The sequence below is a fragment of the Myxocyprinus asiaticus genome, chromosome 10, assembly GCF_019703515.2.
Source record: "Myxocyprinus asiaticus isolate MX2 ecotype Aquarium Trade chromosome 10, UBuf_Myxa_2, whole genome shotgun sequence".
Taxonomy (NCBI): Eukaryota; Metazoa; Chordata; class Actinopteri; order Cypriniformes; family Catostomidae; genus Myxocyprinus; species Myxocyprinus asiaticus.
The window spans coordinates 22,710,987-22,729,126 of NC_059353.1; the positions used below are offsets into that span (position 1 = coordinate 22,710,987).

Consider the following 18,140-nt stretch of genomic DNA (forward strand, 5'->3'; position numbering starts at 1 on the left):
AAAAAATGTCAAGAGCATAAATGGATAACAGTTATCATTGACTTTGAAAGAGGGGTTAATGTTTCACAGGGCTGGCTACACTTTCTATTTAGAATCATTGAAGAGAATAACTTTTTTAAGACATTGAGTGATGTTCCTATTAGGCTTGATGATGCATGTCCCACAAAAGGAATTCCTTCCCATTCTGCATAAGAAGGTCAAGCTCTTATATGGTTTGCCTTTGGGGCACTATTCTCATGCTAACTGCTAGAGCAGCAAATACAGTGTCTGTGAATAGGCAGAGCTTTAAGGATCTGCTTTAGGACATTACTCACGTTTTCAAAGAGGGCACATACCTAATTTCATCTGTAGTTTTGAGGTTCACACTAAACACTGGTGACAGTAGCCACATCACCACTGAAATACCTCATCTTTGACCAGTGTGGACCATCTTGAATTCCACCATGTTTGTTGTTTTTAGACGGACATTGAAGGTCTGTATTGATGGCACAAGTTGGTTAAGCTAGCTATTGTTGCTGGTAAACCAGATCAACCCTATGCTACTCAATGGTATATTCAGCATGAAAGTGCTTAAAGGGCTAGTTCACCCCAAAATGTAATTTCTCTCATAATTTACTCACCCTCATGCCATCCCAGATGTGTATAACTTTCTTTATTCTGCTGAAAACAAAGATTTTTAGAAGAATATCTCAGCTCTGTATGTCCATACAGTGCAAGTGAATGGTGATCAGACCTTTGAAGTTCCAAAAAGGAGATAAAGTCAGCATAAAAGTTATCTATCAGACTCCAGTGGTGTAATCAATGTCTTTTGAAGTGATCCAGTTGGTTTTGGGTGAGAACAGACTAAAATGTAACTGGTTATTTTTTTTCATTGTATATCTTGACAGCAATCTCCTTGGCGATCATGATTTCAAGCTCAATTACACTTCCTATTGCACCATCTAGTGCTGAGTTTGAAATCATGATTGTGTCTAGAGACTGCAAGATGTACAGTGAAAAAGGATTAACATTTTGGTCTTTTCTCACCCAAAACCAACTGGATCGCTTCAGAAGACATGGATTAAAACACTGGAGTTGTATGGATTAAGTTTATGCTGATTTTATCTCATTTTTGGAGCTTCAAAAAGGCCATTCACTTGCATTGTGTGGACCTACAGAGCTGAGATATACTTCTAAAAATATTTGTTTGTCTTCAGCAGAAGATAGAAATACATGCACATCTTTGATGGAATGAGGGTGAGTAAATTATGAGAGAAATTTCCTTTTTTGGTGGACTATCCCCTTAAAACATACCTTGCTCATTGTCTTAGATGCAATGCAAAAATGCGACAAGCAATAAAATGAATCTCTTCCATGTAAAATTTTTGACCTAGCCAACCACAACCATGACATGCAAAATTGCATTGTGTTGTTTGCTTGGTTTAGTGGCTTCACCCATCATGAAATCTCATTGGCCCAAAATCTAGCTCCACATAACTGTACATTAAACAACAAATGTCCTCTGATTGGCTGTGATTGTGTCACTTAGCTGAACAGTTTCCCATTCAGTGTGGACAGAGAAATTGCTTGTCGCTAGAAACTTTGCAACATGCCTGCCTGGTTAGGACACTTTGTTATACTGGTCATTAAAAATGGTCAACTGCTGAACTAGTTTACCTGGTCTAGGCTGATTTTTCAGCAGTGACTATTGTAATGAAAAATACTGGGGTCTTTTTTATCCTGTTTTATCTAGTGTTTCTGTACCTAATCACCTGGCCTGAAAGCAAACTGACAGTGTCTGAAATAGAATACTGGAGCTGATCATTTCCGGTTCTATATAACCTGCGTTTCAGTGCTGCACTGCTTGAAAAAACACTGAGCTCCGGCAGTCGGTCAGTACAGCTTTTCCTCTTACTTCACAGCTCACTTGCCTGTTAACAGTGTTAGTAAGTCTTTTAACCTGCAGCCCCTTCGCACAGAACCCTGAAAAAAAATCTCGTTTTCCAGTAAAAACATCTAAACATACTTAAAACAAAATACATTTACTTACTGTAAGAAGTAAAATGACAAGATATTAGATATACAACATAAGATAATAAGTCTTGTTTTCAGAGAAATCTATTAAAATTAAATGAGGTTTATGCTTAAAGCAAGAAAATACTATTTGCCAATGGGGTAAAAAAAAAATAATAAATAGACTTGCTTTCTCTTTGAATTAAGTTAATTCGATTTTCTTGCTTTAATAATAAAGACCAGATTTGGTTACATTTCTCTGAAAACAAGACTTAATATCTTATCCCATTTTGCTCTTTATGTTAAAGTACAGTATCTTGTTTCAAGTATGTTTAGATGTTTACATATATACAAGAAAAATATACTGATAAATGGAATAATTTTTTGCACTGCACACACAATCCTTGAAACTGCATGTATGATTTTTGGGCTACCCTAGAATTTAATAAGCATTCAATATTGTGAAAGTGACTGAATACTGTCTCAATTTAACATTTAAGCATCAGCCACTAAAACATGGCGGCATTTTGAACTTAGCATAAAAGAATAAAGGAGCGTTGACCTCTTGATTTTGCTGAGTACTGACATTGAGTGACACCTGCAGAAAAAAAATAGCATTTTGCCAGAGGTCAAAAAGTCTGGCCGTTACAGTTTAGATGCAGTCAGACACTGTATGACACACTGGCGACCACAAGTTTCCTCGTTAATGTGCTGACAGTTGTGAAATATAATTAATGCAGCCAGCATCTGTTTGGGCTGCAGTCTGTGACAGTGGGAGTCGATGATGTTAAAGATGGATTGCTTGCTCTAGATAGATGTAGATATAATCAGATATTGAGAGCTTTCATTTCCCAGCATGTGTAGGAGTGAGAAAGCTTTTTTTAATTTTTTTTTTTTTTTATTTATGCTGATCCAGTCATATAATGATTCACATGATTGACATCATCGAGAGTAGGATAATACAATTACATTGATATCAAATACATAGTATTGTATATAGAGCCATTACGGTGTCCTAAAAAGGAACACCATTGGCCAGTTTTTTTTGTTTGTTTGTTTTTTTGGCAGAATGATATTCCACAGAACCCAGAGATAAAAACAAAAGCCACCTGGGGTATGAAAATGGTGCATTCTGTGATGATTTAAAGGGAAATTATGAGAAATGCAGTAAAAGTTTAAGGGAAACTGTTCAAGGGCCTGATTTTAATTTTATTGTCAGATTTGACTACATAAAAGGCACGGTGGTTTTTATTCAATATTAATCATATTTCAGACAGCTAATGAGACTTTATAAGTGTGCTACTGTAATATGGCCATAGATAATTTATGGACTAGTATACAGAAAATGTCTCTATTACCTGACAGATATCACTGAATTAGGTATCCTGAAGTATCACACCTGTCTCTGTGAGAGCGCTAGTCTCTCAGATTTTTGTTTAGCCGTTCAGAAGACTTTGAGGTGCTTTCTACCTGTTGATCATTTTGCGAATTCACAGGGCAGTCCATATATATAAGAAGCAGGAAGCTGAGAACGTGGAAGTTGAAGCGGATTACTCCAAGTTTAATGCCATATTCAGCTTCATAAGCAGTTTGTTAGTATGTTATTCGAGAATCTTATTTTTCTACTGTTGCTTTTGTTTACTTTGACAACACCGATATTACAACAGTCTCAACATTATATTTGTAGGGTGGGGTTTGGAAAAGAGGGGTGCTTCTAATTCAGTAGCCAAGTCTTGTGAAAGTTCCAGAACGGCTAACATTACTTACAGCACATAAAATCTGGACAGTGAGAGAGAGCTTGAGATGGTTAACTGACAAGAAAGAGTTTGAATGGTGCAGTAGATGGTGTGACAGTGTCATAGATATGTTGAGGCAATATGTTTAAGGCTCTGATGTATTACGACTGACGTTTTTCACAAGTGTAACAGGAAAAGGTACTCAGATGTATGGAAACAGCTTGATCCTCTTCATTTTGTTGTTAAATCAGTATTACAGACATCTGTTTATATACATGATCTGAGTGCTGTCAAGTCAGGTCACGCAGATGCTTTTTGCAGTAATATGCTATCATATTTTACCTCATTTGCACTCAACCCTTGTGTTTTATCATTGAGCTGAAAGCTTTACTCAGCTTCCTCTAGCCTGTTGTGGTCACTATTTAAAAACCAAATGGATTCACTAAATGAACACAGCTCTTGACTCACAGATGGCTGGAATACAGTGATTATTGTAATCGCTCGGCAGCCAGTTTTGACTGTGTCCTCACTTGCTCTACACCAGATTAGAGTTTCTTGCTGTGTGTTGGCATGGAGACGTGGAACAATTGGTGAAAGCCGAAGTCCAAGCAGATCCGTTCCCCTCCCTGATCCTGGATCAGTGGCCCATGAGTGCTGACACGCTCAGATCGCTATACTCATAATCTGCCATTCCATGCTGGAGGCACAGTAATCCTAAACTGAGCTCAACGAGCACACAGGGAGAGCCAGAGCCACCACATGCTTTCTCTCAAAGATTTTAGTCGTTCCTTCTAAAGTGCCCACATGAGTTTGTACAGTTAAACTTATATATTGCAACCTTCAGAATAAAAGAAAAAATGAGGAGCAAAGAATGTTTAGTGGTTGCTATCTGAATCCTTTAAAGAAAAAGTTGACCCAAAAAATGAAATTTCTGTCATTAAATACCAGCCCCTCATGTCATTCCAACCTTGCATGCTGTTATTTGTTTCTGCGGAACACAAAAGGAGAGATTTTGAAGAATCTTCACGCTGGTCTTTTGAGCTGGTTCTTTTCAGTAAATTGGTCATTCCATTTCACAAATCAGACAGAACGATTCAAGATCTAGTCGAAGCTGTTCTCTAGTTAAAAACAGCATGTGTTTGAAAAGACATAAGAAGAGTCAATAATGACACATGCTTCCTTTTGGGTGAGCTTTTCCTTTAATGCTTACTGTGTATGAAGACTAGACTATATCCCTAGTGAATGTCAACTTGTTTCCTTTTAAATGTCACTTTCGTACCATAATTATGTGGCAGAATTATTCAAACCTCAAATGCTGTAAATGGATGAGAGTGACGTTTAATTACTCTTCTGTGAGGAATTCATGCAGCCTGAGCTATTCATGTAATGTGTGCATGAACAAGAGTCTCTCAAAATTTCAAAATTATTCACTCCATAACCTTTTATGGCAGCATTCAGAAGAGATCTTGTTTTCTGCTGTTGTTGGTCTCTTCACTAGATATCTGTAAAGGTCAAGAGAGCTACAAAATAAGAATATGAAACACAGAGAAGTACTGCAAAGAGATTCAGCCACAGCAGTGACTGCGCATATGTATGAAGGTCATAAGTGGTTATCACTTAGCAGGAGGTTAATAGCTGAACATATGTTGACTAAATTTAAAGGTAGGGGTTATCTGAACCGCACAGCATATATCTGTGATTGTATTTGGTGACTGAAGTACTGTACTTTTTCAGTCAAATTACTGCATATGTATACTGTATATCCAGGGTTGGGGAGTAACGGAATACATGTAATGGGATTACGTATTTAAAATACAAAATATAAGTAACTGTATTCCACTACAGTTACAATATAAATCATTGGTAATTAGAATACAGTTACATTCAAAAAGTATTTTGATTACTGAATAGATTACTTTGCATTTTATTGTCATTTGTTTCATTTAATATTTAGTCCTTTCAGATGGAAAACATATATCCATATAAATGATGCAATCCCAGCTAAAATGCTATTTATAGCCATTTTATATGCACATGTTACCAGGCACGATCATATTTTTTTATCAAGATAATTCACGTTGGATCATAATTTCTTTTTTTCTAGTAATACCTTTGATATTAGGGCAAAAATCATATTCTTGATAATAATTTTGGTATTGTTTTCCTGTAAAAATATGTAAAATCCTTAAAACAAGATCAATTTTATTTATCTTGTTTTAGAAACAACACTGCATAAGATATTTAGGTTTTTCAGAGAATGTATTTTTAACATGTGTATTTTGTCTTACTGTACTGGCAGAGTTTTTATAGTCAAAACAAGTGAAAAAATCTACCAGTGCTGAAGAAGTAATCCAAAGTATTTAGAATACGTTACTAACCTTGAGTAATCTAACGGAATACGTTACAAATTAAATTTTACAGCATGTATTCTGTAATCTGTTGTGAAATACATTTCAAAAGTAACCCTCCCAACCCTGTGTATATCTGACCTCATGAATTTGTAAAGTGATGATTGTCATTTCATGTCTATAGCTTTTAATTGAAGTGCCTTTATCACTTCAGCAAACTACAGCATAAAAATAATTATTGGAAAATAAATAAGTGTCCAAATAAAACACATTTTTGTTTTCGTAATCTTATTAAAATGTATGAACTTGCTCCACCTCTGTAAGAACTTTCTTTTTTGGCTTTGAATCCCCCTTGTATTTAAACTTCTCCCCACACGGCTATATTTTGGTATCTAACGTCAACTTTTCATGATCCAATCAATTTCCAATGGATAAAATCAAGTCCCGTCCTAGATTTTTTCTCATTAAATATCCTGTTTCACTCGAAAATGCGTCCATTTTTAGGCTTTCATGTTGACTTTAAATGGAAATCACTTCGTGGAATGCATCAATGCCATCGGGGAGCTGACCAAGAAATCCCTTTTGTAAATATTGATATTCAATTACCCATTAATATCTCTTTCTTCCTGCCTCAAGGCCTTTACTTGCAATACAATAAAATGCACATCATTTGGGGATCTGTAATACAAATAAAAAATAAACATGGTGAATCAAGATGAGCATCTCTAAACACCCAGGAGAAGAATGAAGAGGAGTTTGTCGACATGCTAATTAAACTAATTTTGATTTACAGTCATTGATAAAACATGCTGTTTAAAATGGCATGTGTGGTGTGGAATAGGAGCTTTTAAATAATTGTGGCTTGAAGACATTAGAGGTCTTAACAATCAGGACAGATGTCTGCACTTCATGTGGGACATCAGTTCTATAGGGACAGATACTGTATGTGTGTGCATGTGGATACATGCATAACTTTCATTGCCCTTGAAAAAGCATGTTACTTTTTGTGGACAACATTGCTCTAAAAATGTTTTGGAAAATTCCAAGGTTAATCACATTTCTGTAAGCTAGATTTTTTTGTAAGCTAGAAATAATCAATCACAAATAAGGATCTAATATAAAAAAGAGTCGAGGTTTCCATTTTTCCAGATTTGTGTGTTTCTGTGTGTGTGTGTATGTGTGTGTGCGCGCGCAAGCGTGCATGTGTGTTTAAAATGATTAAATATTGACTCATCTGTGAACTTTAGATGATAATATAGCACCTACCCTTTTCCATCAAAAAGTAAAGCCAAGACCCCTACTGAGTTTTAACCCTAATTATGACAGTACAGAGGTATAGTTTGTTGTTACCATAGAGATAACCTTCAACATTTCCTTTCTTGACCCAGAAACCTGTTTTCTCTCCATCTAATTTTGTATCTTTTGGCCAATTATTTATTTAAATTACAATGATTAAACAATCTTTAAAGCATGTTAAACCTTTAATCATGTAAATGCTAAACATTTAAATGTACAAATGTTTTATTCACTTTAAATAATTGCTAAATAACTTGAGCAATAAAACAATTTAAACTCAGATCTGTACAGCATGTTGATTTTCATTTTTTTTAGGCTGTCCCTCCAATCTTCAGGTAATAGAATATTACAACATCACAACTTTTGAAAGAAAAGGATCTCTCAATTTTACTCAAACTTTCAAAAATTAGAGTAGCAAGCCTCAACATAGAACAACAACATTGGTGCATTACAAGGAATTTGACATTGTGACAGTAGGTTTCACACCAGAGAAATGCATCAGGATTTCTGTTTGTACTCCACTTGAGAAGTAGCAGTGGCCTTTCCTCTGCCTGTTTGTGAAGATCTGGTGCACAATGGCAAAGTGGCTAATTGACTGAGTGTATTGAGCCACAGAATAACCTTAAAGGACAGGGGCTGTGGCTTCTGTAGATGGGACTTTTATAAGAGTTTTACACGCTAGCAGGTGATTTTATATGGTTTAACAACACCTGACCTAACCCTAACCTATACACACACTCACACTCAGACAAAGACACAGTATGTCACTGCTGTCATTATTCTATGAATTTGTTCCTTTGTGCAGAAAAATTTAAAAGAGAGAGAGAGTATGATGTCTTTAGCATTCACATTCCTTAGCAATCACATTCTGAAGAAAGAAAAATTTCAACAAATTTGTTCAGCAACAATAAAAACTGTTTTGAGTAGCTTTTTATTGGGTTTCTTTTTGAAGTTTTTAATTTCAGCTTGAATGAAGGTTTTACAGAATCCACATACTGTATGTGTTGAGATATGTGATGTTTCATGTAGTGATTCGCTAAAATAAAATATTTGTATAATTTTACTTAAAGACTGAGCTGGGACTCTTGACACTAAATGGCTTCAGGCAGCAGGGTTGGGGATATGACAATATTAAAGAAAAGGAAGAAAGTGGGACATAAAAAAGTTTCCAAGTGATATGTGAGCTAAGAAAAGGCTGTGAAGATCCATCTTACATTACCTGACTGATCGAAGATTATCTGAACAATAAAAGACTCATCTGAATAAAACCCATTTTACACATACATGAGTGGAGGAGTTTATTTTCACATAAGCTAATATTTGTTTTTGTTCTGTTCTTCAGACAGCTGTGATGGATCTCTGGCATTGCTTTTGCCTGCAACCTCATTTCAGAGCTCATCACATTTCTCGGACAGTCGTGCGGCGTACATTTCCAGGCTGAACAAAAGAGATGGTAAGTTTAAATTCTTGATTTTATGATAATTCATTTATATTTGTGTCATCTTAGAATTTCATAAATTACACATTTCCACGAAAATGTACAGGATGAAAAGCATTCGTTTAAGGGATGGTTCACACAAAATTAAAATTTACTCTCTGTCATGTCTTTCGTTCCAAACCCATGACTGTTTTTCTTCCATGAAACACAAAAGCCTCTTCTCTATTCATTTTTATTGTATGGTGAAAAGATGCAATTAAATTGAATGGTGACTGAGCCTAACATTCTGCCAAACATCACTTTTTGTGTTCTGTGAAAAAAAAGAATGTCATATGAGTTTGGAACAACATGAGGGTGAGTAAATAATGACATAATTTTCATTTTTGGGTAAACTATTCATTTAAGTATTAAAAACTGCACCCTTGAACATATACTGTAATTTAAGCCCACAATGAAAAGAAAGAAAACAACGACTCTACCTTCAACAAATTACAGGTTTGATACATTATGGAGCAGCCTATTGCCCTCTCTCTCTGAGGTGACTAACCTCTGCTGTGTGCGTCTGTAACAAACTAAATGATTCCTCTCCCTGGGGGCTCTGTTTAAATGCTGCTTCCTTCAAATCAGAGGTCCCAAGTTTAAAATTCTGCTCTCATCTTCTCATGTGGTATTGAGCTGCAGTCTGCAATGCTTGAGTAATGAACCTTTCTGCGTGAGCCAGACTGCTCACTCCAAAAGAAGTCTTGGCTGGAGGATAGTGGGGGAAGAAAAACATCTTTATGGAATATGTATGCCCTCTGACACTCATCCCTGCACCTGATCCAAAGTGAATGCTGTACATGTTAAGTGAGGTCAAGTACGTCAAGGCTTTTTGGCTTGTTTTGGGGAGGAATCTGCCTACTGAGCGACAGAAGATAACCACATGAATACAAAAACAACTGGTCTGAGAGCCAAACTGAAATACATATTTGTTTCATATACAGTGAGGTCCAACATTCTGAGACCACTAGTACAATTCTACTTTGCCTTACAAGTTATCAACATAACAATTTGAGTAAAACGTTGAATTGAAAAATTAACATGAATTTCAGAATTTCTTAGTTTTTGATATGTCCCTCTTTTGTTTTAATGACAGCATGCACTTGAGCTGGAATGGACTTCACAAGTTTGTGCAAAACCAGATGATCCATGTTATCCCAGCATGATTTAACAATGTTCCTAAGAGCATCTTGTGTGCTTCTGTTGAAGCATGGAAATCTGACCTTTTGTGCAAATTAGTTAACATGGTCAATGTCATACATTTTCTTATATTCGATTAGTGACCTAGAAATAATGTAGAAATTAAGGTATTTTCAATTAATTTTGCATTGTAACATTTCTTTGTTTTATATTTTTCAAGATCCTAACACTTCTGTTTATTTCCAGGTTTAAATTAGATTTTGAATCCCAGATTTTCAATGTGAACTCAGACTTTTGGACCACACTGTATTTACTTGAATGAATGCCAGTGTCCTCCCTCATGTCTGGGTTTTGTACAAGGACACCTGATCTCAGAACAGCTTCACTCAAAATATAGTAAGTTCTTAGAGTTTGAAAGACATTCACAGAAGTCTTATGGGGTTCTCTAGGAGGGGGTGGGTGGAGCCCAGAGTCAACAGACAGGTCACCCTGGCTGCAAGTTGACCTCCAGGACCGAATGGAAGTGACAGCAGTGGCCACACAAGGTCGTCATGGCAGCACAGACTGGGTCAGTGCCTATATGCTCCTCTACAGTGATACGGGGCATGTGTGGAAGCAGTACATGTTGGAAGACACTGTTGGGGTAAGTGTGTGTATTTTACATTTACCATTTACTGATGGAACAGTCTTTACATCTGCATGGGTTTGGTTGTGATATAAAAGGGACAAGGTATGGTCATTACTGACCGGCTTGAACAATAGATCCTGACTAGTCTGTATGTTACCAAATTATTATTTGGCTACTTACCAAATATATGAATAAACAGGCATGAAATTATAAGATCAAATCATTAAATGACTTTGAGTCGAAATCACTTCATTCTATCAAAAGACAGAGATGGCAGAGTGATAAAAGATATGTGAAACTAGCACAGCTACAGTACATACTGTAGGAATGTGGTTGCCTGGGACAATGGTTACATATGCAGTTTAGTGGTCATTATAGTTAAAAAGAAATATTTGACAGCAGAATGCTGTGATTGACCAACAGCAATAAAATATTCCAGAGAGATGATCTTTTGCACATTTGCAGCTTAACATTTTCATCAACATCATGTACACATCAATTACAATTACACATCAATTACACATCTTCAGTGCATCTTATTTTTCAGAGCTGGAAGTAGAACTGAAGTTCTGATCCCATTCTCTTAGAATTCAGTTGTAAACATATGAAATGCTATGAGCAATTTCTGAGGTCCCCGAAATAGAACATTCTAATGATGCTGAAGCTGCCACAGACTCTCAATAATCACAGGTGTTTGAAGAGAGCTTGATTCTGAACCACCAATGCTTCTATTTTCTTTGTCCTCAGGCTGATCCTCCACTGTTATCATGTCTATAAATGATGGAAGATTCATTGTCTCATATCACTGCTTTGTAATTACATTTAAACTATGAGGCCACTGCTTTATTAAAGATATAATGACATTTCAAAGTGTGTTTAATGAAAGGAGAATATTACAGTGGAGTTAGATGTAATATGCTTCTAACGTGGTGGAACTGTAGAATAAAGTTGATCATAAGTTTAAAAGTAACACGCTCAGTGATGTGATCAATTCTCTACTTTTTCCAGTTGTCTTTTCCTAATATCAGGAGCCCCTCCAACCTTTATTAATGTTCTACCAGCGCTTTTATTTGATATTCAGTTGGCTCATTAAAACTCAGAATGTTTGACATTATGTAAGTTATGGGCCAGATTCTCAACCCTGCATTGAATGATTCAACATTTCAGAGAAATGCCATGCTGTTGTGCTGTCAGAGTGATGTGCTGTCATGCTTAATGGATTGATTTGGTATCCTGTGTATACACTATATATATTTTATTTATGGTTCTATGTCTTACTGTAAAATAAATTGTCATTCACCAGGTTAAGAAGCTTAATCCTTGACCTTTTAGACAAAGACCATGGAAAGATCTTACTTGTAAACTTGTAAACTTACAAAAAGATCTTGTAAGGTTGATCATCATTAGGTTAAATCTTATATATATATATATATATATATATATATATATATATATATATATATATATATATATATATATATTAAACAAATATGCAAATGTTTATTTAATACTGCAGCCACCTCAGCATTTTTTTTAAATTTAAAATTTTTTTTTTTTTTTTATGTACAACAAAATAATACATTCCATCAATTTCACATTATTGGAAAATATATTATGTTAAGAGTATATGTTTTTTCCCAGCAGCAAAATGTAAAGGCTGAGCTAGAAAGAGGGAAAGGAAGGAAGGAAGGAAGGAAGTTAAGGAACGAAGGATGGAAGGAAGAAAGAAAGAAAGAGAGAAAGATGGTTGCACTGTATCTGAAATGGTGAGGAAAGCTGGATGAGTTTCTGGGCTAAGAGGACAGCCCAAAAGCAGAGCTTGTTTGCCTCCACTGTATCCTGTGTATACAGAAGGTCAAAAGGTCTTTTTTGTAGAAAGGTGTAAATGGGCTCCCCAAAGTGATGGATAATTGCTCTCTCCAGCCTGCACTGATTGACGGGTATTGGTGGAGAGTGTTTTGATGTGTGCTTGTGTTTGCTGTGAGAGTGCATGTGAGAGAAAGGTGGGCAGAAACAAAGAAACAGGGAGAGCAAGAAAATGTTGATATGAAATTCTTGTTCATAGAGCTGTTGTGTTAGCAATAGCATACAAGCAAGGATGCTGTTCAGGACCCCAGCCTAACATATTGTATGAGAACAGTGGCACCATTGCCACCATTGCCACCAAGTTCTACAGATAGTGGCACCATCACCTGATTAAAAAAAATAAAAAATGTTTTTATACAAAAATAAAAGAAATAAATTAAAAAAAAAAATAGGAAAGAAACATCCTGGTTACTTTCGTAACCCCTGTAGTGACACTAGGGGTCACCCTTGGGAGCCCCAAACACCTCTGCTTTTTTGAAAAAAGGCCAATGAGAATTGGCGAATGGAATTTGCATGCCACTCCCCCGGACATACGGGTATAAAAGGAGCTGGTATGCAACCACTCATTCAGGTTTTGTGCTGAGGAGCCGAGACCAGGTCCCGGCCATTTCAGCGGGTAGTTCAGCATTGTGGCAAGAGGGACACAATGTCTCATTCCCTCCATCAGGGAATGGAGGTTACGAAAGTAACCAGGACATTCCCTATCTGTCACTCACTCGACATTGTGTCGATGTAGTGACACTAGGGGTCCCTATACAAAACGCCACAACTAGCTGAACTGTGTTACGTGAACTGGCGGTGTGTGATGGGCAGACTGCTTTGTACCTCATAGCCAGCGCACCAGGCCATCACGTAACCTCCCCCAACGCTCTTATGAGCGTCGAACGGTCCATCAGGAACAAGTCAACTGCACAACTATAGGGACAGGCTAGCCCAGCCGAGGCCTCTTTTCCCTCTCTTTTCTCCCCAAAAAGAGTGGAATTTGTTAACTGACTGGGAGCCATAAGTGTTTGTGTTGGGGGGCATCCCTCCCAAGGGGAAGACCACGGAGACCACACCCCACCCAAAAGGGGGGGGGGGTATTTTGAGTGGAATACGTCACATGGTCTTACCGAGTCTTGTCAGAAGTATGTCATGTGGAGAGGTCCCATAGTAGGTCCTACCTGAAGGGGGAGGAGTTTCTACAGAGCATGGGGACCGGGGGCAGAGGGGCCTCTGCCCAAGGAAGATGCAGTTTGCCGTCAGGGAAACAATTTTGTGGAAGATATCACATGGGGTCGCCTTTGGGGAACCAGCACATGTGGAGCACCTACCTCAGTACAGGGGCTCATTAGCACACACTCATTGGGCCAGTCAGCGAGTTTCTCTGCAAACTCAGCTGCCAGAGGGCTAAGGAAGAAAGTCACCCAGGGATCACAGTCTGTGAACACGACTGGAAGTCAAGAGCGCACATCTTCACCTCAAGGGAGGGGGAAGGCGCTATGCGCAAGTGGTACACCCGGCCAGTTTTCCCGGAACTTTCCTGCTTGTGCCTGCCAATACACAGGATGAGACCGGCTCAACCCGGAGATTGTAGAACCTTGCAAAGGTGTGGGGTGTTGCCCAGCCCGCTGTTCTGCAGATGTATGCCAAAGAGGCGCCAATGGCCAGGGCCCAGGAGGCCGCCACACTCCTGCTGGAGTGGGCTCGTAATCGGGGTGGCACGTCCTGTGCCTGATATGCCATCTTGATGGCGTCGATGACCCAGTGGGCGATTTATCTGTTTGGCGCTTCCTTTCCGCTGTCCACCAAAGCAAACAAAGAGCTTCTAAGGCTCTGCGCACTATCCAAATAGATGCGTAAAGCTCGCACTGGACACAGCAACACCAAGGTTGGGTCTGCCTCCTCCTGGGGCAGCGCTTGCAGGTTCACCACCTGATCCCTAAAAGGAGTCGTGGGAACCTTGGGCACATAGCCCGGTTGGGGTCTCAGGATCACGTGAGAGTAACCTGGACCGAACTCCAGGCACGATTCGCTGACAAAGAATGCCTGCAGGTCCCCTACCCTTTTGATGGAAGTGAGCGCAGTCAGGAGGGCAGTCTTCAAAGAGAGTGCCTTAAGCTCAGCTGACTCCAAGGGCTCAAAGGGAGCTCCCTGTAGACCCCGAAGGACTACAGAGAGGTCACATGAGGGGACGAGGCGCGGTCTGGAGGGATTCAACCTCCTAGCGCCTCTCAGGAACCTGATGATCAAGTCGTGCTTCCCTAAATACTTACCAACTACTGCATCGTGATGCGCCAGAATAGCGGCTACATACACCTTCTGGGTGGAGGGGGCCAACGCAGCTGCGGGCCAGTCCAGGAGCCAGTGGCTGTGTGCCCATTGCATACGGCACCCCAGCCCTTCTTGAAGGTGTCTGTTGTAACCACGACGCGCCTGGAGATCTGCTCTAGGGGAACCCCTGCCCATAGAAATGCAAGGTCGGTCCAAGGGCTGAAGAGGCGGCGACAGGAGCCTCTGAAAAAGTTTCAGTGGAACCGCTGTTCTCCATCTGAACACCTTCAGACAGTTCAGCACCGACTGTGCACGCTCTTTCATGAGGCACGCGGTCATCGAGACAGACCGAGAAAAGAGATGCTCTGATCCCAGTTGACCCATAGCCCCAGTCGGCTGAGGTGCCAGAGACAAAGGTCCCTGTGTGCGCACAGCAACTCTCGAGAGTGAGCTAGGATTAGCCAGTCTTCGAGATAGTTGAGGATGCTGACACCCATTTCCCTTAGCGGGGCAAGGGCAGCCTCTGTGACCTTTGTGAAGATGCGAGGGGACAGGGACAGGCCGAAGGGGAGGACCTTGTACTGGTACACCTGGCCTTCAAAGGCAAACCGCAGGAAGGGTCTGTGTCGAGGTAAGACCGAGACGTGAAAGTACGCGTCCTTCAGGTCTACCGCCGCGAACCAATCTTGATGCCAGACGCTCGCTAGAATGCCGGGTCAGCCACCGCGACGGGTTGGAAAGCACGAGCCACGTGTCCAAACTCCGGGCGAGGGGGACCAAGGGAATGATCACATCGGACATACCGGCGGGTGGGGCCTCGTGGCGGGGCGGAGCTCGAGGTTCCACGTCGAGGGGATTCGAGCCCCGTGGCCATGCTGAGTCCAGGGACATCGAAGCACTTACCTGGCTCCTACCGCCCACCATAAGATTGGCCGAGGAGGGGGGAGGAGGAGTGTCGTCCCCGTAGTCCACCGAACCCAATCCCGTGTGGGCGTGTTGTGCCAGAGCTGGACACACAGGTGCGGGGGGACCGATGGGGTGCCATACCTGCAAAGATGGGACGGTGGACGGTGGTCATGACGATGGCCATGCGCACCGAACATGTGACCCAGGGAACAAGAAAACCACTCTTTTGTTTAATTTTTAGGTACCGCAGCCTCTTGGACATGCGGTGAAATTAAATGAAAATGAAACAAAAGATTCTCCTCCTGGGGATGGAGTGGTCTGCTCACCAGCTCCGGAGAAGCAGGTCTCCTTTCCCCTGGGTCACCCATCTCAGGGGCACTTCGAAGCCTTCCTCAGGTTCTTGGCAGCCGGCCACGAGACGGGTGGCGTCTGCTTCCTGCGCTGGGCTCCATGCCGGGGCCGGGCCACGGGGGCGGGCTGCGGCAGGGCCGGTGTTGTAGTTGCAGGAGTACGCCCTTGGCAACGAGCAGATGGGGTGCGGGGTCTTGAGCCGTGCCTCGCAGGATGTGCTGTATGGCTTCCGTCTGCTGCTTCACTGCGGAGAACTGCTGGGCAAAGTCCTCGATGGTGTCACTGAATAGGCCAACCTGGGAGATGGGGGCATCAAGGAACCATGCTTTGTCAGTCTCGCACATCTCAACCAAATTGAGACAAAGGTGACACTCCTGAACCACCAGAGTGGACATCGTCTGCCTGAGAGACCGCACCGTTACCTTCGTTGCCCGGAGAGCGATGTCGGTCGCCGAGCGCAGTTCCTGCATCAATCCCGGGTCAGAACTACATTAGTGCAGTTGTTTTAGCGCCTTGGCTTGGTGTACTTGCAGGAGAGCCATGGTGTGCAGGGCAGAGGCGGCTTGTCCAGTGGCACCGTAGGCTCTAGCTATCAGGGACGACGTAAACCTACAGGCCCTGGATGGGAGTTTCAGGCGCCCACACCAGGTGGCGGCGCTCTGCGGACACAAGTGCACTGTGAGCGCCTTATCCACCTGGGGGATCACCGAATACCCCCTGGCCGCTCCGCCATCGAGGGTAACAAGAACGGTGGAGCTGAAAGACCGGGACTGGGCAGTAAAAGGTGCCTCCCACGATCTTGTCAGCTCCTCATGCACTTCCTGGAAGAAAGGAACAGGGGCAGGGCTTGGCCGTGGGTGGTGCCCTGAGCCCAGGAACCAATCGTCGAGCCATGAGGGTTCAGGGGAAAGCGAAGCTCGCGGCCGCCTGGTAAAGCATGTCCATCATTTCCGTGTCGGCCTGGGACTGGGTGACCACTCCAGAAGGAGGAAGCTCAGTCGAAGCCTCTGCATCTGACTGGACAAGCCCGCTCTCCGATGCTGTGCTCGATAACTCGTCTTCTACCCGGGCTCCGAACGAGATGTCGAACTCGCCCTGAGACGAACTGGCGATCTCGTCTGAGCGCCCGACCGGAGCAAGTGAGCGTGCTGGGGAATGGGAGGTCCGTGGGGGGTTACCTGGCGGAGGTGGTCCCATTGAGTTCCCCAAATCGCCCCCAGTGCTAACCGGCACGGCCTCATACCTGTAGGTAGAAGTACCAAGGCGGGGAGCTGCTGAGTTGGCTTGCTTTCTTACGAATGCAAGCCGCAACCACAACATTGCTTTGGTCATGTTCTCGCAATGAGGACAAGACCAATCCACGAACGATGTCTCCACATGGGCAGCGCCCAGACACGTAAGACAGCAATCGTGGCCGTCAGAAGCAGAGAGATATCGACCGCAACCAGGAATAACACACAGACGGAAAGACATCTTTAAAAAGACGTACCGTTCCGTGTGTGCCGCTCTTTTAGAAAGAAAATATACTCTTTTTTTTTTAGAATACACTTTTTTAGTTGTTTCTTCCGAAGCGCCCAGGGGCATCTCTGCACTCCACGGGTGCAGAGGGGGTGAAGCCACTGAAATGTGCCATAGAATCCAGCAGATGAGGTGAATGAACTTTGCGGATGATTTCAGCTTCAATGAATAGAACCGCTCAGCTCCGAAGAGAAAATCTGAATGAGTGGTTGCATACCAGCTCCTTTTATACCTGTATGTCCGGGGGAGTGGCATGCAAATTCCACTCGCCAATTTTCATTGGCCTTTTTTCAAAAAAGCAGAGGTGTTTGGGGCTCCCAAGAGTGACCCCTAGTGTCACTACATCGACACAACGTTGAGTGAGTGACAGATAGGGAACTATTAATAATAATAGTGATATTTCTATTGTATTGCACAAATAAGTGCATTTACCAATAATATTACATATTTTGTCACTATGGAATGCACAGTAAGCAGTAAAGCATTAATTCTGCAGATGTAAACTTACTGATATTAAGAACAGTAACATCTGTAAATTTAACACCTTATATAGGGCTACAGTAAATATTCTGACTGAATTGGGACTTCAACTGATTAAGCACAGTCGTCTCTTGGAATTTCTGAAGGCA

At 41.3% G+C, this 18,140-nt stretch overlaps 1 protein-coding gene across 2 annotated transcripts in view; it reads left to right on the forward strand.

Moving 5' to 3' along the window:
• Positions 1-18,140, forward strand: part of LOC127447102 (contactin-associated protein-like 5) — a 126,267-nt gene that overhangs the window by 18,928 nt on the left and 89,199 nt on the right. For both annotated transcript variants that reach the window (XM_051708662.1, XM_051708663.1), the window contains exons 2-3: positions 8,715-8,825; positions 10,439-10,632. In XM_051708662.1, coding sequence (XP_051564622.1) covers positions 8,715-8,825; positions 10,439-10,632 — 305 coding nt within the window. The remainder of the gene's footprint in view (positions 1-8,714; positions 8,826-10,438; positions 10,633-18,140) is intronic.